This window comes from Glandiceps talaboti, chromosome 13 (genome assembly GCF_964340395.1).
Source record: "Glandiceps talaboti chromosome 13, keGlaTala1.1, whole genome shotgun sequence".
Lineage (NCBI taxonomy): Eukaryota > Metazoa > Hemichordata > Enteropneusta > Spengelidae > Glandiceps > Glandiceps talaboti.
In genome coordinates, this window is record NC_135561.1 from 10,601,750 (window position 1) to 10,628,511 (window position 26,762).

Here is a 26,762-nt window from a genome sequence, read left to right on the forward strand (position 1 = left end):
TTTGTGTCTGTGTTTGCTGACTTATAGTATACTGTGATAGTTGACTTGCCACTGTCATACTTTTACAATGTGTGTTCTGATGCAAGAAAGTTTGTTGAAAATATTCCTTCTCACTGATACTTGCCAAATACATATATGGCTGGACATCAATCTGTGTTTACTTGGGACAAATAGAACACTGTCAACTCATCCCAGACAATGCAAATCACCTTTATGCTAGGGAGTCTAACTATATTCTTCACAATGTCTTAACCTAATCTTAACTCCCTAGTTTACATGTAAATGTATACCTACATTTCTAGTTCAATTTATCTCATTTCAAAAGTTATAGTTCTTTAAAAATTGGACATGAAATAATAACCAAATACACCTACTTGGGATATTGATTGCTATTTTTTCCCCTCTCCTTGTTCGTATGTTTTTTGTGAGCGTTCTGAAAAGGAAAACAACATTAACGATGGTTATTGTACATGTATATCTAGAAAATCTAAACACTCACATAAACAAAACAATTAACATGGTCTAAGGAAAAAATAGCACCTCTGCCTAAATGTGAACACTACAAAACAAAGTGTAAACAATGCCACAACACTATGAACATCCAGTCACCCTACTCTACGTGTAAAAACATCCAGGGCCATACATTTGTTGGAGACAAACTTTTCCTGCAGCTCTGCCAGACATTCAATTGTTTTTCACATCTAAATTTCAATTCTAATACATTATGTTTCCAATAATACTAGTATGGCAAACCAATCAATTCTAGGCTACACACGAAAAACAATAGAGGAAACCTATACGTTCCCTACATGATAGAGGGCGCTATAACACAAGCAAGAAGCAGCAAGATGGGAAGTACTATACATGTAATTGTAAACTCAAGAATAAAGAACCTTATATATCAAGTGCTTTATAGGGTCTGCTGAAATATCAAACACAATTGTGTTGGTAATATCAACACAAGTGAACAACAGAGGGCGCTATAACATCAAAAACAAGAGTAGGACAAAACTTGCTATCACTCAAGTATGCCATAGATTACACTTCAACTCAAGTGCTCTGTAAAATATACTACAACTAAAACAGTAATGTACAACTACAACTGAAAATATAAATTAAGGTGGAGTTTGACTTACTTGAATCTGGGGTGTTCTCCATTGATGGCCTTGTCAGGAAAATAAAGTGACCTGGACGCCCCATCGTCTGTCAGGGTGGGTGGGCAGGCAGGCAGGGTAAAATTTGGACAACCAAGTCTAAAACAATAAAAATTGCAAACTCCGTCATTTTAGAAATGAAACATATATAATATTCCTGAGTTTTCAACAAAATGTTCTAATTTTTATTGAAAAATTTCTATTTTTTAGAAAAACAAAAGTATCTTCTATTTTTCCTGATTTTCATTTTCATCCATTTTAATACAAACATGCAAAGAAGTCTATTTGACAAGAAAGAAATCTAAGCTTTCGATACATCTGATATTAGTTGGGCAAAATGGCACAATGATTTCAAATCACAAGTGAAATATTTCAAAAAAAGAGTATTTCTCTTCAGTGCTCACTGCTGTGTCTTTGGTTACCTACCTTGGAAAGCTGGTAATGCTGAGAGGAGAATCATTTTGAGCTATAAGATTAACAATTTCATTTCGCCTGTACAAAAAAACACACAAAAAATATTTTTTTGTTACTGTATAGTCCACTATATTGTGCAAATTTCACATTTACTAGCAATGGAGAATTATGCATTATGCATTAAACAGAAGAAATCTGAAGATGACCGGTGAGGGCGCTGTTGTCTTCCATACCAAAGTATTAGGGTACATCTGGGTTTTTCATGAAATACACAGTTCATCGCCTAGGTAAATCACATGAATAACAAAGGTTATAATGCAAAAGTATTTCAATTTAGTACAGAACCATAAAGCTTATAGGAGTCTTTTGTGTCTGCTTTTACTAGACACATCTTACGTATGGTATATAAAAAAAGGAAAGAATAATCTGATTGTCACAAAATAATTCTAAATACGTTATTTTTTAAATCCCAATTACTCAAAATCACAAGTATTAACACACTTTTGTCAGTTCTTTAGCCTCACTAAAAATCACACATGATTTTGATCGCTAAAATCAATAAAACAAAAGTTGAAAATCACTTACCTTAATTTCATATTAGCTTCCACCATATTAAAATGTGCCATGTGTCCACCATACGGTTTGGCAGGGGTTCCTTCAAGCATATAGGACCCATACTCTGGTCTCCACAATGCTGGATGGTTACTATGGAAACAGATGGGAAAAACAAGACTTTGGTAAATACCACTCATATTTCTGTCAGTATTAAAAACAAGATTATTGGTTTTAGTTGTCAGAGTCACTGAGTGCAAAGGAATTAACTTTAACATTGACACACCATGGTTGTATGACTACCATAGCCAGGTTACACACTTTTTAAGTCATTAGTCAATATGTACCACCATCTTTTTTAGATAGTAGTGGTTCACAGTAAGATGTTGGTTGTTCATACATTTGTACATCTTTTGTATGTTAGTCACTAACAATGTTGAAATCATTTTGTACTGTACATGTAGTTTTCCTCTCCATTTTGTCTTCAGATGTACATTTATTCTTTCCAAAATTTCTCAACTCAAATTTCCTGTAGCTGACTATCTCTGAAATATAAATTCTGAACAAAACAACTTTGTCAACTCCCTGGGAAGCATATAATCCACACATGTACATGTAGCACTGAAATCTGTCACATGATAACCACTGTCCTATCCTGTGTTCCAGGTCCCAAACAGGTTGGGTTTTTGTTTTCACACGTAATTACTGAATACACTGAGCTCACCATATCTCTTCCTTGTTAAAGAATTGTTATTCAGAACATGTGATCGGACTAATTTTACGGAGCTCTTTTATCTACAACTTCTGCACTATTAGATCCCAATTATTCATATGATACTACTGGATTACATGCAAATCATTGTTCAATATATTCCTGTGTGAACTTGCCTGTACTATATACACTATACTTAGACTTTACACATACAATTAAAATAGTTGACCTTTAACCTATGAACTTCCCAAAGAAACTAGGTCACAATAAAATTTCACCAAATCCTAACTATTTGAAGCAATACTGTTTATTTGTGGATTCATTCATGTTATTATTCTGATGAAATTTTTTTTACAGAAATTACAATAAAACAGTTTTAGTCATAAATTTAGCTGTCACTGTGTCAGTCAATCATAAAACCTGGCTGGGAAATGATTCTGAAATTGAACTAATTTATGTTATACAAGATTTGACACTGGTTCTCTTAAATATGAATGGGGGGGGGGGGGGGGGTACTGTCAACTTTTTAATAATGCTGAAAAATTTAATTAAAATTTCACTTTGGAATAAATTAATTCTTGTCAATGTAATTAAATTTTTTATGTATCAATCAAGATAAGTAATTAATTAAAAGTCAAACCTGTAATAGATGAATAAACCTTAATTAAAGTGGCCATATGGATGAGGATTGGTGTATTTATTTTGGATTTTTAATTTACAAAACAATTTTATCGTGGCTTCCTACTTGAAAAATCAATGTGAAACAACATATCTCAAGGAGTTATTTCTAAATCAATAAATTGCAAAAGATTAATATGTGTGAAATGTTTGTTATTGTATGTGCAATAACAAACTTTTTACAGTCATTTAGCTTTTTGCAATTTATTGAGTTACAAACACAGACTTTGTCAATGTTATGTCACATTGATTTTTCAACTAGGAAGCCATGATAGAATTGTTTTGTAAATTAAAAATCCAAAATAAATATCCAGTCCACATCCATATGGTCATTTAATGCAATGAACTAATAACAGTACTTCCTAATTAATGTTAGATTTAAATCAAATGGAATTAAATTCTCTGATATGTTAATTAAAGTAGGCTCATTAAATGTCTAGTAAAATGAGACAAATTAACTTAATTAGTTTTGGTCAAATTAATTTTCAGAAATTGGGGAATGGTTTGTATCTTACATGTATGAAATATCTATTCTGTCAGACACCGGTGCCCATCTCACAATACAAAATTTACATAAAAAATATAGAAAGAGAGTAAACTATCACTAATCGGCATTATTTGAGTTTGGATTTTGTGAAAACATATTTCGATATCATGATCTGATGACAGACCATATGCTATACATACATACATACATAGAACAAAGAAATATGGTGCTGATTTTGTGTAAAACTGCTCATGCTCCTGGCTGCATACACTTTGCACCAGCCGATTCACAATACTATATTTTATGGGGATAGATCTTTCGTTATTTGTTCTCCACGGTTGTGGAATAGGCTACCCTAAGAACTCTCTTGTGCAAATAATTTGAATATTTTTAAGTCTGGTCTCTAAAAACTCATCTTTTTAAAAAAAAAATATTTGTGCGAAGCAGCTACTCATATTTTAATAAAACCTTTTTAGTAGTTTATTAAATTTTAGCATTCTTAAATTGTTCTGTTCACCCCCCCCCCCCCATAAGGCTTGCTGTGGAAAAGGTAATTTTGCAAAAGTCCTGTTCTTTCTAATACCACATGTGTGTACTTTAATTTTAGTTTGAAACCCTAAAAAATGCCAAAAAAGTAAACCTTTCAAATTATACTTATGCCTCAGAAATAAACTCTTTATAGTTTGTCTGTTACTTCATTCAACAAAATGCCAAATTATTCCCAGTTATATTTATTTAAAAAAATCTGGGGTCACCATACAATTTTTTAAAGTAGACATCAAAATGTTATCAAAATTTAGTCATTTTAGAATCCAATATGGCCGTAGAATCCAAAATGGTCGTAAAATCCAATATGGTCGTAGAATCCAATATGGCCTCCGAATATTTTGTTACATGTAACAGAAAAATAAAAGACTGACTACTTCCTTACAAACAAGACTGTGTAACACTAAACTTCTTTTATAGTACAAAAGGACCAGGAACAAACTTTCACATGGCAAGTTTGGACAGACTTGAAGAACTTTGATTAACAAAAATACCATTGAAAAAATTCCCTTTAATCTAAGTTTCAGTTCAGCTCAAAACAAAGAGAGGTAAAAATGGCGAAAAAATATATTGAAAACCTATAAATAGTCCATTATATTTTAAGTCTCCTACTTTCAACAGCGATAATCAACTAAAGTTTCCATTCTAAATATCAAACAAACTTCATCGTAATTTCCTATTGACACTTTTTTTCATGTCAACATTTTGGCAAAATGACAAAATTTACTAATCATGATACAGCAGAATTTTTAACAAACAATCAAGCTCTTAAAGAAAAAGACAACATAACCTATGAGAACCTTTCCTCCTAAACTATCAATAAAACCTTTGATATAAATCATTTTTATATAACTATACTGTATATCAAACACAATGTGCTTATTTTTCTTTCATACCTACTAACTGGCAGAATAGACTGCAAGATATGTCGACGTGTGTGGGAGCCTCGATACAGTGTACCTTACAGGTTTAAACTATGATATATCATGTATCAACTAGCTAATAAATTAATTGAAATTACTTGAGGCCATCATCACATGATTCATTGACCTCAAAGAATAATAATTTCACACACTGTCCTCAATACACACAAGATATCAAGCCAGTGTGTCAGGTGGGAATATCCAATATGGTTGCCAAACAAGTGAAGAATCTATTAATAATATTGCACCTAAAAAAGTAGTACTTTTAAAAGTCAATATACATTGCCATCATATACATGTTAATTCACTCGGCATGTAAATAAAATAACACCACTGTGACAATTCCAATATGTGTGCAATGTGCTTTCAGATTTAGCCTAGGATCCAGTTGTGTGGAGAATTTGCTCTCATTTTTCCCCTACCATGCCTGGAATTTTGCTCTGAGAGTCTCATATTCAAACCTAAAGTCAGATCACAATTTCCTGCAGCAATGTTGAATATGGTAGTCATTTTTACATCATACAGCTTAACCCTCTAACTTGGTTTAATCACATGGCTACTGATGTCATCTCACAACAGGACGAATTAAAAAAAAAGCAAGAAAAAAAATAGCGCCAATGGCGTTGTAGCACAACTGTACAGTTTTTAACGATATTTATGCACATGCTGATCCATGCTAGGTATAGGTGTTCATTTGCTGAATGACTATCCAGTTGCCTATCAAACCATGTTGTTATGTTTGCAATATATGCGATCATTTGGCTGTTGGTATTGGCATGGTCATGTTGCTAGGTACATTTACATATATTTTTTGAATGTTTATTCATTTCTCTATTAATTCCTATTATCTTTGCAATATACGTGATCATTTGGATGTTGCTATGGGCATGATCTTATTGCTTGGCAAATTACATTTTTGGAATGTTTATTTACTTGTCTATCAATCCCTGTTATCATTTAGAAATACACTGTTCGGTTCTTGCTATGGGTGTGGTCATGGTTGCTAGGGATATTTGCATACATTTTTGAATATTTACTCACTTGCCTACCAGATGTTGTTATTTGACCAAAATATAGTCATTTGGTTGTTGCTAAGGGTGTGGTCATGCTAGAGCCGATTGTGTCAAAATATTTAGAAGAAAATGTGCAGAATAACACTTCTAGAAACATCTCACCAAGTTTCAGTCTCACAGACCAAGTACTTTTTGAGATATAAATTTTTGACCTAAATTCACATTTTTTAACCTAATTTGCATATTACTGATGAGATCATTATATGCTTAACATTTCTTCATCTATACACCCCCAGATGCATCCCCATTAAATTTGAGCCCAATCTGCTAAGTAATTTTGGAATAAAGATTTTTGACCAAAAAGACACATTTTTAGCCCTAATTTGGATATTACTGATGGAATCATCATGTCATGAACAAATCTTAATTAACTCACCCATAAGAAAGTTCCCACCAAATTTCAGGCCACTCTCCCCAGTAGTTTTAAAGTTTAAGTTTTTTGACAAAAAATCACATTTTTTGACCCAAAACTCACATCTGTTATGCGATGTTTTCCATTTGAAAAATTTCCCAACTAACACCCAAAGTAATATACCTACCAAATATCAAAGCAATCGGTCTAGCAGTTTTTGACTTTATGTTGTTTACACACATCCACACACACACACACACACACACACACACACACACACACACACACAGACAGACAGACAGACAGACAGACAGACAGACAGACAGACACTTTGCCATGCCTATACATATTTTGTAGCACTATTGAACCTTATCAGTTCAGTTGTGCTAAAAAAGAGAAGAATTTGCACCTGTTTTAATAATAATAATAATAATCTTTTATTTACACTGGATAGTTCTTTAAGTATATAAACACTTGTCTCCCACGAAGTCCAGTGAGGGCCATCCCCCTCATGGTTCCGTGTTTTCTGGTCCTACATGTAGCTTCTATTCAAGCAACAGGAAATTAGCAAAATGCCAGGAATGGTAGGTGGAAAAAGGAGAGCAAAATCCTCACTCGACTGATTTCCAGGATACTTCAGACTGGAAAGTTATCCACAGGGATTACCATCAGATTGTCACACACAAACACCCATGATAAAGAGGAAATAAATATATAGGAAAACAGGTGCCAATTACAATAACATTTAATAACCCTCAACCTAAAGAGCAAGTACAAGTGTAAAACAGTCAATTCAATAAATCCAGTGATAAGAGTCCTTCTCTTGGAATGTTTATGACAAACGTAAAAATAACAAATCCTAATTTCACTTACTCTGGGTTGTTAATCTCCTCCTCGGCTAAAACTTTCAGATATTTGGTTCCGTTTAAATTTAGACGGGCAGTTTTTGCTTCATGATCAAAGGTCACCAACATGTACTCAACCTGTAAATGAACAAAATAGAAAGTCATAATTTTATTTAGGGTGATATATACATTAATCATATACCTAATCATTCTTGATGACATTCAATGCAAAATATCACTTCTGATGTGGCATGTTAAACATCAAAACAGCTTTCTGATTGGACAAGACATGGTAATTATGAACATAAACAAACAAAAATGGCAGTTGACGTTCGGCGTTGAAGTTGTCGCGTATGACCACAAAATTAACATGACATGAGTTGTTATCATAGTACTAAACAAGCAGTTTCTCAACAAATACTTGGATCTCTCTGACACTGGTTTTCAAATATTTCTCTACTCTGTGTCTAAAATTAGTCAAACATGAACATACATGTAAGTACACACTGTGGTATGTCTGTCAGTTACCAATGTTGTTTGTTTCTGAATGGCTTAGAAGTCCCCAAGGCAAGATTTGCACCCCAGTTCTAATTGTGACCCAGTCAACAAGCTGTGTAATTAATTGAGGACCTGGTAGGACTGAGGTTGTTAGGTGAAGGATTTAATCCTAAATGCAGGTGCTTACACAGGCTGCAATGGATTGTTTGCTTCACATAGTAGAGAATCTACATGTACATGTACATGTACATGGTAGTTGTGTTGATATAGGTCTGTGCTATGGGTAATAATGTACATGGCAGTTGTGTTGATATAGGTCTGTGCTATGGGTAATAATGTACATGGCAGTTGTGTTGATATAGGTCTGTGCTATGGGTAATAATGTACATGGCAGTTGTGTTGATATAGGTCTGTGCTATGGGTAATAATGTACATGGCAGTTGTGTTGATATAGGTCTGTGCTATGGGTAATAATGTACATGGCAGTTGTGTTGATATAGGTCTGTGCTATGGGTAATAATGTACATGGCAGTTGTGTTGATATAGGTCTGTGCTATGGGTAATAATGTACATGGCAGTTGTGCTGATTTAGGTCTGTGCTATGGGTAATAATGTACATGGCAGTTGTGTTGATATAGGTCTGTGCTATGGGTAATAATGTACAGCACTATGATCATGACAATCTTTGTGGAAGGCACTTTATAAATGTGTATCATCATTATCATTCTCCCCCCCCCCCTCCTCCTCCTCCTCATCATCATCATCATCACCCCCACCACCACCACCACCACCACCACCACCACCACCACCACCACCACCACCAACAACAACAACAACAACAACAACAACAACAACAACAACAACAACACCACCAACAACAACAACAACAACAACAACAACAACAACACCACCACCACCACCACCACCATCATTGACTTTATTTCTATTAACATTACATCAAAAATCGTGTTGGCCATGAACCATACAATGTACATGTACACATAATCATGTATGTGCTGTTTCATGCAATGACTTGTTTGAAATGTCCTATGTTAAGGTCACTTGTTTTCCTCTCTCAGAATGAAGAAAAGTACTGGGAAATAATGTCTAATTGTTATTAAGAATACATGTTCAACCGTTTTGTCATTTTTATGGGTTTCATCTGTACGATCCATTAGGCTTATTAAATTTTAAAATTTCATGGTTCATAAATCTCTCTATTGGTATACCACAAGCACATATTGATAAGTGATACAGTCAGTGGTACACAAATGTACGGTTTCTATGACAACTGTCATCTGTACTCAAAATGATTATAATATAATGAGTCAACTTAAGTCAAATTTTATTAAGAATGAATTTTTACTTAAAACAAAATTAAAACGCTTAAGAGTATTATTGATGTACATATACATTTTTAAAAACGCTCTCAATTCAAATTATTGTTCTGTGATTTTTTTCAACAAATTTCAAATACTAGACACATTATTGTCACTGTACGTTCAATCTTATCAAGAATGTTTTTGATAATGTTTGGTAACCTAGGTAACATAAGAGATAAATCAGTTAAAACTGACATACAAATTACACATATTATCCTTTAAAAAATACAATTAGATGTTATTCGCCAATATTTTTCTTCGTTCAGCCAAGGAAAATGTGAGTGACCTGAGGGGGCTTTGTCACCACTCAAGTTGTCTAGCAACTCGTAGCGACAAAACCTTTAGTCACAAGTATTTTTCAGCTGAAAGTAGTAAAATATTGGAGAATAACATAATTATACCAGCGCCACTAATATCGGTTCATACATGGTATAATGTATACATTGTATATGTACATTATTATGCAGATCCCTGTGTATAGATACAATTTCAAGTTGAAACATGAGCCTGCAGAAAAAAACATGTCCATATGCAGATGAGCTGGATGAGTTAAAGCAGGACTTTTATGTTTGCCATAACGCCCAAGCTTGATCATCACGGGACACTCAAGGGATTTGTGCGAGTCCACATGGAGATTATTGTTACTTAAATAGTGTAGTTTGTTCGTACACAACAATGTACACTACCCTAATTTTCATTGGAAACCCTAGTATTGTGGTAAAGTGGCTATACGGAACCCTTGGTAGATTTTATCTACTTTGTATTTTGTCCTTACTGTCCTGAACTAACACACTGGATCAATGTTTGATAAACATCAAAGATACTACAGTACATCATGTACATGCACATGTATGTGCACATGCAAGTTCTCATGTCTCATGCATAGATGAGCAGAAGTTAGAACCCCATTTAGTTGAAACATAAACACACACACACACACACACACACACACATATACACACACACACACACACACACAAATCACAATCAATATCTAACAGTTAGTCCAATAAGATCTGTGAATAGTACACATACAGTATAGTATAAACACACAGAAATACTAAAACCCTGTACATACATGTTGTATGTATAATATACATAAAATCCAGTATAATTATACACAAATAGACTAATACATACATGTATACATACACCATCATTACATTAGAACTCAATGTCAAAACACAGAGGTGCAGGATGATAACAGACAGACAGACAGACAGACAGACAGACAGACAGACAGACAGACAGACAGACAGCTGGATGAATGGCGACACAAAAGGACAGACAGACAGACAGACAGATAAGCAGTTATCACAGGCAAACAGACACACAAATACACAACTTAGTAACTCAACATTAACAGTGCATAGGTTGGAAGCAATAAAGAGGCAGGTTTCCATGCAATGGAGCTGATTCAAAGACAGTTGAAAATGTAATGAAGCTGAAATGTCATCTTTTGCTCTGACATCTTTTCTAAGATTTCTTTGTGATAATGTTTGTTTAGAGTACATGTAAACACTCATGTCTGTGTTACTAGTATTAAATGGACAGACTGCTGAACAAACACGAAACCCATCAATGTTAAAAAAGTATAATCAGTACATGTCCATCTTTTAGTCTTGGTAAATCTAAATGTAAACTTCAAAAAAAAAAAAAAAAAAACAGGTGCAAAGCTACAAACTACTTGTACATTTTTACATGATGCAAGTCTCAGGCAGTGTGCCCTCTACAGCCAATTTGACGTGCCGCTGACGCACACAATTTCTACTGACACACCAAAATTTGGTGATACCCTATCTCTTACTATATGCCAGTTTTTATCATTTTGACTAGCAACAACAAAATTTGGCTATCATGACTCAATGACTATAACATACTTAGTCTAGTTCTCATACAGTATCGTTGTGATTCATACCTTCATTCACACAGTATAGTCAAGACCCTGGTGAAAAGTGTTAATTATGGTTCAACCCCATAGTGAGCGAAGCAATAAAAGCGCATGTCACTAGTAATAACGGGCTGTTGACACCGCTCATTAAATATTCATTTGGTAAAGCTGTTTTCATGATGTCCAATGTCCAACAAGGACTCCACCGCCAGTCCGTTTCGCGTGGGGACGCAACATCACAATCATGTTTATATCAACACTGCAGGAGGGAACACAGGAATGTGTGCTCATTGAGGCATTTGACCAGACTGTGTTGTGGTTAGGGTACCGTTAGAAACCACGTGCAGTCTAGACTACTATATATACTATACTTCTTGGCTATGATGGCTACATGTAGGCTACAATGTAGTGAGAACCATTGAAACCCTACACTGCAGCAATCTGTCAATACCTACCTATAGCTCCTTGTTGCTATACAAACACTACATGTAATGATATGTATACAAATATACTGATGTTACTGATAACAATTATTGACACTATGTAATCTATACCTCTTTATATACAATAAACTCAATTCAGGAGTTTACACTGTACTTCTACTGCTATGCATTGGGAAAGGGAAGGAGGAGGGGGTATGCATGTAGTATTGTAGGTATGTATCTTTAAACCAGGTCGCCTTTTTTGGGCATCAAAGTCTGAAATGGGGTGTTTGTTTGTATTTGTGTTGTCTGAAAAGAAGTATGGGGAAAGGAGTGCATACCCCATATACCACAGATTTACATTTGTATACAGGGATCATAGAATGAACTATACTCTGTGAGGAATCAAGCTAGCTAATTACTGTACTAACGCTAGTCTAGCACTAGCTTTGTACATGTACATCCCTTTCTACTTTCTGACTACGCTAGTACAAGCATCAGGCTAGCTAATTACCATATTAACACTAGGCTGGCACTAGCTTTGTGCTAACACCTGGCATGCTGGTCACCACACCAACATGTGTTAACTGTCTGTTTGACTATGTGGAGAAAGTATGAGCATAGAAAATGACTACCTTCACTCTGTCCATATTAACAGACATCAGTAGAGTTCTATGTTCTTTAATATCATTTTGGCCTAGCTACCCTGATCTTTTGCAGTATAAGCCAGAACTTGGTCACTCAGCTCTTGCGTCCTGGATGTACATGTAGATGCGCTCTATGGTCCAAATTCTCATGTATGTGGCATTGTACAGCAGAGAACTCCATTACTTTGGCCTTATTTACACTGTACATCTATGCAGTCACAAAATCTAAATAGTGACCTTCAAATGAGACATACTGCCAGGCAACCAGACATCAATGGTGTCTGTAGCCAGGATAAATTCTTTTGTTCCATCAGGTCAACCTACAATGTATTGAGATGATGACTACTTTTGAAAAGCTAAATAAGTGTACCATTCTACACCTAAACAAATTTAAAGTTGGTTCTGTGTAGTCATGTGGTGATGCTACTGACATCATCTCACAGTGGGAAAAATTTAAAACCTAAAATCTACCTGAGTTTCCCAGTCATTTTACCAGGGGTCCCCATCAAATTCATTGTACAATGTGTAGGAAACTACATGTATGTCAGTTTTATCATATTCCCCCTTTCTGTTACCAGGGTTCCCCAACCTTAAAAAAACTGACAACTACCAGTACATGTAACCCTTAAATTAAAAACTGGGCCTTTAAAATGACAATTTCATTTTATCATCAGTTATATGAATCATTATTTATGAGGGTTTTCACCCCTACATGTATATGATACAAGTTATTTCAATAGTCCAGGATACCATAGTATTTAGTGTACAACATGTCAACTGTGACATGTGACATTTGTTATGTTCATTATCTTGGGTTTCTGTTGTCCCCATGTCATGCTTGTCACCTCTTAACTACATGTAGTCAGGGGGAACCTGGATTGTGTAATTGTGGGGGTCTAACATATCTGTTACTATGGTAAACAATGCTGTTTGAAGTCTCTTACGATATAGTAGTGGTACCCCCTTTTTGCTGAACACAATACTATACATGTACACATAATAATGTTCCTTCTGTTGTGCATGCTTTAAATGTAAAATTGCAAGTCAGATTTTATGACTAAACAGGCTCCTGCTTTCTAAACTAAGCAATGTTAATTTTGCAATAAATAACAAAACTTGTTCCTCCAACCACAGATATTCATTGACTACTAGTATTAGAAAGTTGGCATTGACAGGCTCAGGTTAGGCTTTATTTGTGACTGACCCGTGACAAAGTGAAGCAAATGGCACTGACAGTAATTTTATTGGTCTGAAGAAATGCCAAATGCTTTTCCAATGGCATCATAAAATTTGGAAGCATTTCAGGCTGGAAAGTAAAGAGCACTGGGATTTGCCACTCCTTCCTCAGCCCAACATGTATCGTTCAGCCCAAACCAGTCTTCGCACAGGACAGCATATGACTCATCATACTTTTGTACCATAGACAATGAAGGGGTAGCTTCCCCTCCACTGTCTATGATCTAATCATACAAACTGTGTGATGCACAAGTTGGTACACGTCCTGTAAAGTTCATCTGACATTTCAACCCTGACCTGATTCCAGGTAAACAAAGCAAAGGCTATCTACATCTAAGCATGCCATGAATATCAATAAATTTCTCAATTATTAACATGAGAGTTATATTGAAAGGTAATACATTAGTGTACCACACCACAAGACACGTTGGCACCGAGTTGCATTTCCTACCAATACTAACAATACCACCACTCCCTTTTGTGATGATGACATTGTGATAATTTCACTAGACCCCTGCGGCCTCACCTCTAATAATAGTAATATTTCACATGTAATTAACACCCACATTCTCATTCAAACTGGGTCAGAGTGGTCAAAATGGATTTTAATTAGAAACATTATTCATATGGTAATCTAGTTTATATGCTAGATAAATATGTACAGGTACTGTTCCAATTCTATGGTAGGCAACTAAATGTACACTATTAGTTTAGTTCCTGATGACCGTATTCCGATTTTACACTAGCGTTATCTTTATACTACATCTAGTCGACCCCCCCCCCCCCCATTGCTCAAGGCGTTAAATGTGGTGAGCGAAGCACAAACGGCGCATGTCAGTAGTAATCCATCACAAACGAAAGGATGTTGTCATCGCTCATTAATATTCATGTCGTACAGCAGTTTCAGTTTTGACTATGATATGCAAATATCCAACCAGGACTCCACCCCCAGTCTATTTAAACTAAAGTCATGTGGAGACGCGACGACATCATCAGGTTTATATGAATGCCATATGGGGGGGGGGGGGGGGGGGGGCACAGAATTCTGTGTTCAAGCAACGGGATTGACTAGACGTACATGTAGTATGAAGATAACGCTAGTGTCTAATCGGAACATGGTCATCAGGAACTGGACTAGTACACATAGTAGTAATGGCATCTTTGATTCCCTAGCCTGAATGATACAGTTGTTGTTTCAGGGTAGCGAGTGGTTACATATATGAAATATAACTTAGCAGTCGTTAAGACTGGACCTTTCAGACTATTGATTCCAAGGCACTCTCTAGTATTTCTCCTTTAGCAGAAGAATAGAATGTGGATTAGGTTAAAATACAAAAACCAAGTTTTTATTGCAGGCACAGTCCAAAAAACCCAACATGTACATTTGTTAATGTGCTCAGTAAACAGGTTTATAAAGTCAAGGAATTCAGAAACAGAGTAACGTTTTTTGATACAAACCAAGTCACTTTGTTCATGTCTACATTTTTTGATACAAACCAAGTCACTTTGTTCAAGTCGACATTTTGGCAATATGACTGTTGCCTTCCTCAGGACAAAATGATGATGATTACCGCTCACCACTAGATGGCAGCGTAGTATCTAAAATATGGTCCTGCAATAGGCCATTCCAGACTGCAAACAGAAAATTGAGAATACAACGCCCTTGCTCAAATTGGGGGTATCAGCACCTCATAGTACCGTTTCTTAAGAGCCTTGTCCCTTGTACTCTGTAAAAGTGTAAATCAGGGATGTTTTTTGTATTGTTCTGACATCAAGGAAAGCAGCAGTGCTCTATGATTAACCAAGTAACCTACAGTATACCATATATACCCCCAAGGTACACACAAACAGGAAGTAGAGCGCCACCATGGCACATTTTGGAAAGGCCTATGCACTTAAAGTTCACAACATCATTCATCAAACTTCCAAAGTTGAGCAACTTCCTATTGGACCACTGTGTGTTACAGTGTGCAAATAGCTTGACAGGCCTCAGTGACTCAGCACATCACAGTATGCATGTTTAATACTAAACTGATACTAATTCGTACTTTCCTCGGTTGTAAGGGTGACTTGCAAAAAAACTATAATTAGATTAAACATGTCAAATCTGATCAATACAGAATCTTAATTAGGGCCACTTCAGTACAACAAATGTTGTTCCTGTACCTTTTGAAATTTGTTTGACTATCAGTTACATATCTTCTCAATATTTTAACATACCATGTTTAGTACTGATCAACTTTCAAATATTTACTGAAAACCTTCTGAGGTTTTTTTATGTTGATAATGCCTTGAAGATTACAAAACCATAGTCTGGTGTTGTTTTAACAATAGTGTTGTTTTCACAGCTCAAAGTTCGAAATTATTCTGTAGGCAGGTGACTTGCATTGACAACACAACATTTATAACTGTTAACTTTCAAAGAACAGGTTGTTAGACTTATCAAATCTGTCCAAATGTGTTGATATACATGTAGCTATTTAAAAAACTACAAAAATTTTGCTGACTCATTCTGCAGCAGTGGCTATCAATATCTATCATTTATATCATTTAAGACCAGGTGTATGTAGATGCCAGCTACCAGGGTATCAGGGTTTTCCTAAGGCCTATTCAGTCAGGACTCAAAATCAGCAGAAGTCCAGGGCACATAGACCATTACTAGTGCTAGACTGATGGAAATCAAAAGAAAATTGTACCTGAACCAGTTTTATACTTGACTAAATCTGACTACATGTACCATAGACCCTAACATGTGTAGGGTCTATGCATGTACAAAGCAACAAAGTTAACTTCAAGCCTGGCTTGTTTAATATAGAGGATTCCATCATTTTCTTATGCAAATAATAGGAAGAAATTAGCATAACAATATGTTCTATTGTTGTCCATACTTCTTAAGACTGTCAATATCTTTCAGGACTCGCTTGATAAATGATACATGTATATTCTTATAAGAATAGTCAGTGTGCCTTCTAATTATAGCCAAATTTTATTGTTGTTGAGTCAAAATGAGTAAAACTGGCATTTCTTGTGAGTCATCACATAGTAAGAGATAGGGGAGCACCAAATTTTGGTGAGTCACCAGATATGATTTGTGTGTGTCAGTTGCACGTCAAATTGGCTTAGCGGGCACACTGCTTACGGTGTAGTATCACATCATCATATTTAAAATTAAAGATTGAGATCAGAGTAGGATTGAAATACAAATGTAAAGGCATTAAAAAAAAGTTGTTTGCTACAAATATGTACATGATGTATATATCATATCACCATGCTTAAATGATCCAGTTTTTATATTAAAATAGAATAGAAAATTTATAGGGTGAAAAACAGTTCTCCCACAGAGCTACCCAAAATAGAGGTTGGACCTGAACAAAAGAATTCAATAAAAACCCGACTCCAATACTGTGATGTTAAATGTCAAAAATAACAAAGCTAAAAAAGTTGCTGGCAACACATGACAAACACATATGACCTTTTGTGCAGGGTTCCTTCCCACGTTGCAAAAAAAAGTTGGTCGTCCGATAGAATTCAGTGTTTTTACTAAGGTTTGGGAAACCTATTGAGAAAGGGGGGATTCAGGAAAACTTTTAATAGATTTCATTTAATACCTTGTTCTATCATTTTGATGGGGTACTCCAGCAACAGAGGGGGAACAGCTGGTAAATGGTAAAGATTTTTGTATTTTGCACCATAATTGGGATGGGGGGGGGGAACAAAGAGGGGAAAGCTAGTAAAAAATGCATACATGTAGATTCACCTACTTTGTAACACGATGGGGGGAGGGGAGGGAGTCAGGAAACAAAGTGAGGAATCTGGTAAAACTAAAACTTGTACAGCTTTCCATACTTTGTACAGTACCATAATTTGGGAATGGTGTGGAGGAAACAAAAAACTGGTAAAACATGCATAAAACATGCATAGATTGTCCTACTTTGCAACATAATTTTTTTTTTTTTTTTTGGGGGGGGGGGGGTGTTCAGACAATAGGGCAAAATAGCTGGGAGAACACTATTCTTTGCATTGAAAATCCAAGAATACAGAATACAGTAATACAGTTCATGTCTACTTCACTTTATCAACTGTTTACCCAAAATAAACATAAATTGTGTGTTTTCCCTATAAATTGTATTTGACCAACTATACAATAAAGATAATTTAGATTAAATAAGTAGTTTTTAAGTGAGAAATTGCCTGGCTTTGCTTTTAATGGCAAAACCAACAAACAAACAAACAACCATGTTTTTACTAAACTTAGGTACATTGTATCCCTGATAACAGAGATAGGACATTTGATTGCATGTAAAATGGCATTGTTTCCGGGTGGTTTTTCTTTACTCTGCCTGAAAAAAACCCAGTGACATGTACATGATGCTTTTTCCACCTTCGAATGGGGTTCAAACCCATTCAGGGTTTTATTAAATTTACCACACTGTAAGTAAGGAGAGTATTGTTCAGTTTGACTCTACTGAACAATGCAGGTTTTTTCTGGGTACTCCAGTTTCCTCCTGCACTAACACTGAACCCATGAGGGATGGCCCTCACTGTAGTACTTAAATAACTATCTCGCTTTATTAAAGTATTCAATTGAGATAGACTAATCATTTTGTTCAGTATCAACAGTTTTTTCAATGTCCACCATCATCCAAATTCGAATTCTACTCTGACATGGGCCTTTAAAGTGTGTGTTCATTCCAAATATAGTGGGATGGCAAAGTGCAGATACAGTTGTGGTACATGTATGTAAATAGAGACTAAATGTGACTGGGTATTCTACAATGAGTAACTCTGAAGTAAAGCACATTCTCTATATATGCTACACTCATTTATAGCATTCATGACAAGTGTAAAAGTACACTGTTTCAATTGGTTTATTTACAAGCCTAACATGTGACCTTTCTAATGTCATCAATTGGCAAATGAAACAGTATACTTATACACTTGATATGAATGCTATAATGATTGTGGTACATACAGAAAACTGCTTTACTTTGGTGTTATGGGTTGTAATTATTCTAAACTGAAACCTCATTTATACATTTTTGTCATTCCATACTTAGTCTATGGTTAACAGGAACATCAACAATGACAAATCTATTAGTTAAAGTTTATTGCAACCAAGTTCCTTTTAGTAGTTAACATAGTAAGCACCTTATACATGTAAGTATTATAAAAGTACCTTATAAATTATTCATCCCTCTTCATGTCGATAGGGAACTTGCAATCCAGACTGAGCATGCTCAGACGCAAAGGACTATGGGATTATCTGTGGTTATCATAATACCTAATCTGGAGCTACCGATAAAATTAACCGCCCACAATGGTCAGGGTAACTATGAATTGATTATTTGTGGTTACAAACAATGTAACAATATTGTTTACAATACTAATTGATTAGTATTTATTATCACATTTCCCATGATGCAACATTCAACATGGCGGGTTTGCAAGTTCTTTATCCCATGTAAAAGACTGTGGACATTACAGGATTTAGGGTTAAACTGAATAATTACTGCTACAACTGTCAATATCTTAGAGGACTCATACACAAGTTCTCTTCTTCCACTTTTGATTGAGAAACAGACAGAGGTATGTCCAAAATCTACAGTAAAAAGAATGTGTGGAGTCTTATTATATTGGTTGGTTATCCTAGAAATTCATAAACTCTTTACAATCATTACCTCTTGTATGGACCTATAGTGGCACAATTCCTTTTTTTTTATGTCCTGAACTCCATGACAAGTATACAGCCTATTGCAGCCTTGTAAGCACCTGGGGATTAATCACATTCACATTACAACCTCTATCCTACCAGGTCTTCAATTATACAACTGTGTTGACCGGGGCACAATTGTGGTTCAAATCTCGCCCAAGGACTTTAGCCATTCAGAAACAAATGACAATGGTGGCCAGCCATTCTAACCATTTGACCATCATGACTCAACAATACGGTGGCGCATGTTCATTCATAGAAAATAATATAATTTTCAAGTAATTATAGATAGCGTTCTAACGGGCGAAATAAAACATGCCCTTTGGCAAATGTAGACAAAAATAGCACAACCAAGCCTTAGTCAATACAATAACATGAGATTCATGATTCTCAGGAAAACACTACCAGCAAGTATCTCTATGAATTTCAAATGGATCATACATTGTATGTAGACTGGATGTGGGAAGAAACCCTGGATTGAAATGTATATTCTGTATTTGATACCATAAATTATATCCAAGCTGAGGCACTATGTTTTCTGGCGTTATTCTAGTCTACATGTACATGTACAAAATGTAGCTGCTACAGCCTTGTGCAATAGGGAATTTGCAATCTCTAGTCTTGGTTACCCAGACTCTCGTCTCTGGGGGCGCTGCCATGAGACCCCCCCCCCAAAAAAAAAAAAAAAAAAAAAAAAAAAAGAAAAAAAAAAGAGAGAGCCCCCAGAGACAAGAGTCTGGGTAACTGAAACTAAAGTACGTCCAGCCATGGAGGTATAACCCACACTTCCATGGTCCAGCTAACCATAGACACTGTCTATGAGCTAACATACATGTACATACATTATGTATATTTCTACAATCAGCTGTTGTGACATGTTGCCTTTTGTTTCGGTGATAATTACATATTTCTAGTACAGTACAGTGTACATGCAAATAACCATAGATCCTCCACTGTGGGTGGAGGGGCTATGAGATAACACATCGTCTTTTGTTTTTAAACAAAGAGATGATATACAAACAGGGCATATAATAGGGAACTTGCAAACCTGCCATGTTGAATATTGTATCATGGGAAATGTGATAATAAATACTACTCAATTAGTATTGTAAACAATGTTGATATGTTTGTAACCAAAAATAATCAATTCATAGTCACCCTGACCATTGTGGGAAGGTTTTTTTGTCAGCAGCTCCAGATTAGGTATTATGATAACCACAGATAATCCCATAGTCCTTTGCATCTGAGCATGCTCAGTCTGGATTGGAAGTTCCCTATTGGTTGTGTCTAGACTAATTTCCCCTTAGCTTGCACTGTGACCACTAAATTAAAGTGTGCCTGACTGTCCTGAAGTACCATTGTGCCAAGTTTTTCATTCACCAAAATAAATATATGATTGTAACAGTACTGTCTCAAGAGTCCTGACTAAGCAGTCCTGGTTTAACCACGCTAAATGCAAAATAATGACAATTTCGGGAAGTCATGGGGAAGATATGTGGGGCATTATAAAATTCAAATATCGATTCCTATTTTTATGACTTTGTGAGCTTTTTTTATCATCTTATCATTTTGATACATTTTCTATTACATTTACAAATTATAAGTTGAATATCGAAATTCAATTTCACATGCATATATGTAAATTGATTATGATTCACTTCACTCCAATTTCAACTCGTCTCATTTCAACTCATCCCATTTCAACTGACCCTAATTCAATATCAATTGCACTTGTCCCATTTCAACTCGTCTCACTCCCTTTCAAAAAGAATTTCTATAGCCAGGTTCCACAACATTAGTTCTGTTCAATGGCACTTGAAAGGTTCAATCCACACAATATGCTAGTTTGAAAAGATGTGTTTTCAATTTGTTCTGAAAAGTTTCCAGATTTGGTGACTGACGAATTTCTTGTGGTAAGCCATTCCAAAGTTTTGGAGCACAGTTTGGAAAAACCACGGCTGCCATACGTCTTGTTGTTAAATGTTGTTGAGACCAACAAGCTCTTATTAACCTAATGGAGGGAACACTGTGGTGACTGATGTATGCTGGGGCTTTATTGTGTAGGGCGTTGTAAGTAAGCAGAAGAAACTTGTAATTTATCCTGAAGCAAACTGGCAACCAATGTAGATCTTGAAGGACGGGCGACGTTCGATCAAATCAGGTTCTAATCGCACATTGTTTAGCTTTTATCCAACTGCAGTCCGCACTCTCAATGAATCAATTTAAGTTCTCTGTTGACGCATCAATCTCGTGTTAGGAGTCCTCTACAGAATATTATTATCTCCATTTCCATCGAATCAAAAAGCTTACTTTATGTCTTCTCTGCCTACCCGAGATTCAAATGATAAAGTTTGGCAGGATTACTATTGTCACACTTCCTTGAACTTGAAGCCAGAGAAGTTGCATTAGGATTAGTGTGATGTGGTCACAAATGCATTTCATGATTTTAGTTATATAGACATTACATATATACAAAATATTGTACATCTTCGTTCCTCCCACTACACTGACTTTCAATTTGGTTTATCCCATCACTGTTTTGGTGAGAAACCCAGACTTTTGATGTTAGCATATAAAGTAAAACAAAACACAAACGATCAACCCACAAATCCGATGCACTAAAATTGGGGGGGGGGGTGAATTTGGGGCAAGTTGAATGCTTGAATTGAATGGAACGAGTTGAAATTGGGAGGAAGTAGTGATCCGTAACCATGTAATTTAGTATTGTTGTACTGCTGCCTGGCCGGAGACGGAGTAAGTTTGAGTAGTCTTATATTGTCCCTTCCTTTTAAAAACTAAAATGGGCAAGGAAAGGGGAAAGGTAAAATACATGAATCGGAATCCAGTCCCGACTTACTCCGTCTGTAAGCAGGGCTACCATTGTAAATATACAGACTACAGTGTATGTAGTCAATACAGTACGTTATGTTTACCTACTACAGCTGTACAGTGAAAGTTGTTGATCACGTAAACAACATCTCATCGTTCATTTCATGAAACCATAATGTGACGTATAACATGTGCTCGTTTGTTTTGTAAACATAAATAACTCTTGGCCACGACCGATTTTGTCTTCTTTCACAGTCAAGGGCGTCATAGGGCGGACGACAATAACCGCTGAATCACAAACACAAACGTCCGAGCCGACAACACAAGCTAGCATACTATATCACGTACGATCAGGTCGGGAAGCGACCCGGGAAAGCGACGCGACGCCCGCTTCACACAAAACCGCTACGCCGCCACACAAAATTACAGAGCTTGGTAAATCTGATCTCCTCCAAAAACAAACTATCCACATGGAAGCTATGAGTATTCGTGTGCCTTACCTCATCTCCCCATTTCAGAGTGTCCCCCTGTCGGTCTTTCAGCTTTTCGTAGATGTTCAAAAATTGAAGGATGCCATGTTTACGAACGTGGTCGGCGTGTTTCTTCGTCTCTTCCCAGCTCAACGGCGAGCCTTCAGACAAAAGACCCATTTCTTAATAACGTGTCTGTATGTTGTTCACTCGTTTCACAAAAGTAAAGAACTGAAACTATTTCTTTGCATGGCATCAACATACGTGGTTACATTAGACTTATTGTAATAAGGCGCATGTGTACCCATGACCCTTGACCTATTTGTCAGGGGGCGTTCATCATAGTTTATGATTTAATGTATGTGTTAATCTGCTTCCGCCTATCATTCATCAGATATTTTCTAATAGTTTTTTCAATAACGTTTACTTCTATTTTACAGCCACCAAGAAAATAACTGGCTGCAAAAAATGTACATAATTCGATATCATTCGAAAATATTCACAATATAAGTGTTAACCCCTGATTCGATCAAGGGGAGGGTCGGCATTCTAGGGCCAAACCATTCTCGAGAAAGGGTTGAAGGATAAAAAGGCGTACCATGATGATTCAGCAAAAATACATATGTATAGTATATGCTGTAGTCAGCATGACCGTAACTTTTTTGTTTCGATAATATTCACTAACCATGACAGCATGTTGTGACTGGCACTGTGTGACGTCACTGCAGATGAATACTATTTATATCGCAAAGGTTAGATATCGATGCAAACATTTTGTGGAGTAAATTGTTATTTTTTAAGATGACAGTACAAAAGTATATGATCCAAATCACGATAAAACAATATTTTGTCAAAATAATAATCTTTTAAGTTTTAGCAATCTTATCTGTCACATGACGTCGAAACAGTTTTACATATCCCATGTTTCCGCCTGTACCTGTACATACATGTCTGAAATAATTATGAATATATTCCAAAAAATCTTATTATTTTCCACTGTGCAGTTTACACAAGAAATGCTTAGTAAACCACTGAATGAATAACCATGTTTTGCTTTTAGGGTTTTTATTTGTTTGTTGTTGTTGTTGTTGTTTTATTGTTGTGTTGTTGTGTTGTTGTTTATGACGTTTTAATCTGACTGGCATAACTCTTAAAATTCAAAATGCTCTGGAATTTCGTGATTTTTCCTGACTTTTCGAAGCATACTAGTACTTAAACTCTTTATACATTGGAAGTTTATCGATCCTTGGGTTTTAAACTATAACTGCTAGACCTCGGGTGTTATTCCGATACAATACGATAAGGGACTGAAGGACGCTTTCGGCCGGGGCGTGAACTCGTTCATTCACTTATCGTACTGGAAGAAAGCCCGAACGTAAAGCAAGACTAGTTTTAGACTTGCGCCAATCTCTTTTTTTATTTTATACTTATAATGTTCAAATGTTTTGAATTTGTACGTTATGTATTTACAGTTTGTAATGGGAAATGTCATCAACTTTTCCCTCCCTCCCTCTCCCCCTCCCCCCCCCCCTCTCTCTCTCTCTCTCTCTCTCTCTCTCTCTCTCTCTCTCTCTCTCTCTCTCTCTCTCTCTCTCTCTCTCTCTCTCTCTCTCTGTTGTCAATGTACATGTATACGGTGGAATGCTAAATATCAATTGGAATTTATTTTCACTATTTTTGATTTTCCACTACTAAACATAAAATGCCTTTAAAATATTTTTCACTCATATATATCACACATACCTTCCTATATCAGTGAAAGTTAGGTCAACATAAAGTTAAAATAAACTACAAAAATAAAGTTACGTAAACTGACAACATCTCTTTTCAGTGAAAATTAAATCCCCTTGCAAATATAGTATTTGATATCAGAAAACTACTGAATATACAAAACTGACCAGTGAGGGCGCACACAGCCATGCGATTGTCAATGTACTGTAAGCATTGATAGTTTCGCTAAGGACTTATTTTCACTAATTTTGCACTGGAAACAAACACACACAAATAAGTAGTGACTATAAAATGCCTTTTTGCACATGAACACAATGTACTTGTAATAATTAGTATTTGAGAATTAGCTGAAGACTGTAAAATTGCAAAATTTCGCATTGGCAAAACTATCAAGGTATTTGAAATATCATGAGTAAAACATAATTATAAACTTAAATTTATGCAAATTTTTATCTCAAATTTATTTTTCAATAAAAAAAAATGTTCATTTTTACATTTCACATCATACATAATCATGGATTATATCAAAACTACTTCATTGATAACATTAAGATTCAAGTCACCCTAGGATCATAGGTGGGCTTGCATTAAAATGAAAATCACACTACCTTCTTGATTAAAAAAAAAATTTTAAACAGTCACGGGGTATTATACTAGAATTCAGTACTGTGTCATGCATATCTAAGCAGTACTTTTTCAATTGACAAATGTATGTCTTGGGATTCAACAACCAAAACCTAGAGACGGTTAGTACAGATGTGATGTTAACAAGCAGAATTTATTTACATGATTTATGAGACAAAAACAAATAAAAACTGCCACTAGTCAGCAACAGTGGACAAAGCTTGAAAAATCAAAATGATATGAATTCTATGCCCTCAGGGCATGTCATTTTTGTATCAAGTTTGTGAAAACCCTCTGCCATAACATTGAAAGCTGAAATCAGTGTTTTTCTTGGAATGTTTTCCACAAGCGGTCTCAATAATAAAATATGTTCCTTGCTGGATACCAGGAAGAATGGATCTTAGATCTGTTGGCTGTTTTGGTAACACTTTTTAAAACAACAACCTATTAGGAATTAGCCAAAGTATGACTTTCATAGCATCAAGAGGCTGTCCAGATGTCCAGAAATATCAAGATGGCTTAGCACTCTGTGACCTTGATGAAAATACAGAAATTACATGGGGTTTGACATCCTTGTTACTGTGTTCATGGAGAAAATTGGACAGACGTCACTCCTACTGTAGTTGCTCTTGGTGGAGTTCACTGGGTCTAATTCTCTAGCACCGACTACTTTTGTCGCTGGAAAATGGAACAAGATTTTGAATAGTTGACATTACAGGCATAAGAACTACAACATTACTACCAAACCAGAGTGACTATAGCATTCCAATTAGGTAGCATGGTGCTTTGTATGTCTCATGTTTTTTTGGTACAAATTACATGATATATTTCATTTCATTGTGACCACAAATCAACATCACTGTGGGATGAAACCTAGAAGATTCAAACACAGAACTGCTTATTTGTGTTCACAGTGAGATAAAATATAACATTTCATGTGCGAGTGCATGTTATCTGTGCCAGCATTTTGTTTGCGTAGTCCAAGCAAAAAAAGCTGTAAGAGATGCGAAACACATTGTGTCGCCTAATAAGCCTTTCCCAAATTAGCCATGTGGCACTCTACTTCCTGTCTGTGTGTACCTTGGGGGTATACACGGTATATAGGTTACTTGGTTAATCGTAGAGCACTGCTGATTTCCTGGATGTCTGAACAATATGAAAAACATCCCTGATTTACACATCTACAGAATACCAAGGGACAAATCTCTTAAGAAACAGTACTATGAGGTTATGATACCCCCAATTTGTGTGAGGGTGCTGTATTCTCAATTTCCTGTTTGCAGTCTGCAATGGCCTATTGAAACTATATATTTCTGGTTTTGTAGTAACTTGTCAATAAAAATAGTACAGAAAAAGTTACAAAATTCAAAGTTAACATGGCTCACCAAAAATTATACTTTTTTAGGCATTTCCAACATCACTTAATAAATGAAACTCTTGAAGCATTTCTTTAGAAGGGTCTTTTGGAAATACAATGTCAGATACAGAGAAATTTCTCATGTGAATTTGTTTGTGTCTAGTCAATTTGCCAGTTAACTTGAAGGCTTTGCCGCAAATATCACATACATGGGGTCGCGCTGTAGAGT

The 26,762-nt window shown here is 35.8% G+C and overlaps 1 protein-coding gene across 1 annotated transcript in view; it reads right to left on the reverse strand.

Annotated features, from left to right (window-relative positions):
* Nucleotides 1-23,078, reverse strand: part of LOC144444157 (glutamate--cysteine ligase catalytic subunit-like) — a 36,209-nt gene extending 13,131 nt beyond the window's left edge. Inside the window, exons 1-6 of the mRNA XM_078133569.1 lie at nt 22,852-23,078; nt 7,765-7,874; nt 2,154-2,273; nt 1,581-1,646; nt 1,137-1,253; nt 375-433 (exon numbers count right to left, since the gene is read on the reverse strand). Coding sequence (XP_077989695.1) covers nt 375-433; nt 1,137-1,253; nt 1,581-1,646; nt 2,154-2,273; nt 7,765-7,874; nt 22,852-23,001 — 622 coding nt within the window. The 5' untranslated portion in view covers nt 23,002-23,078. The remainder of the gene's footprint in view (nt 1-374; nt 434-1,136; nt 1,254-1,580; nt 1,647-2,153; nt 2,274-7,764; nt 7,875-22,851) is intronic.
* Between the last annotated feature and the right edge of the window lie 3,684 nt (nt 23,079-26,762).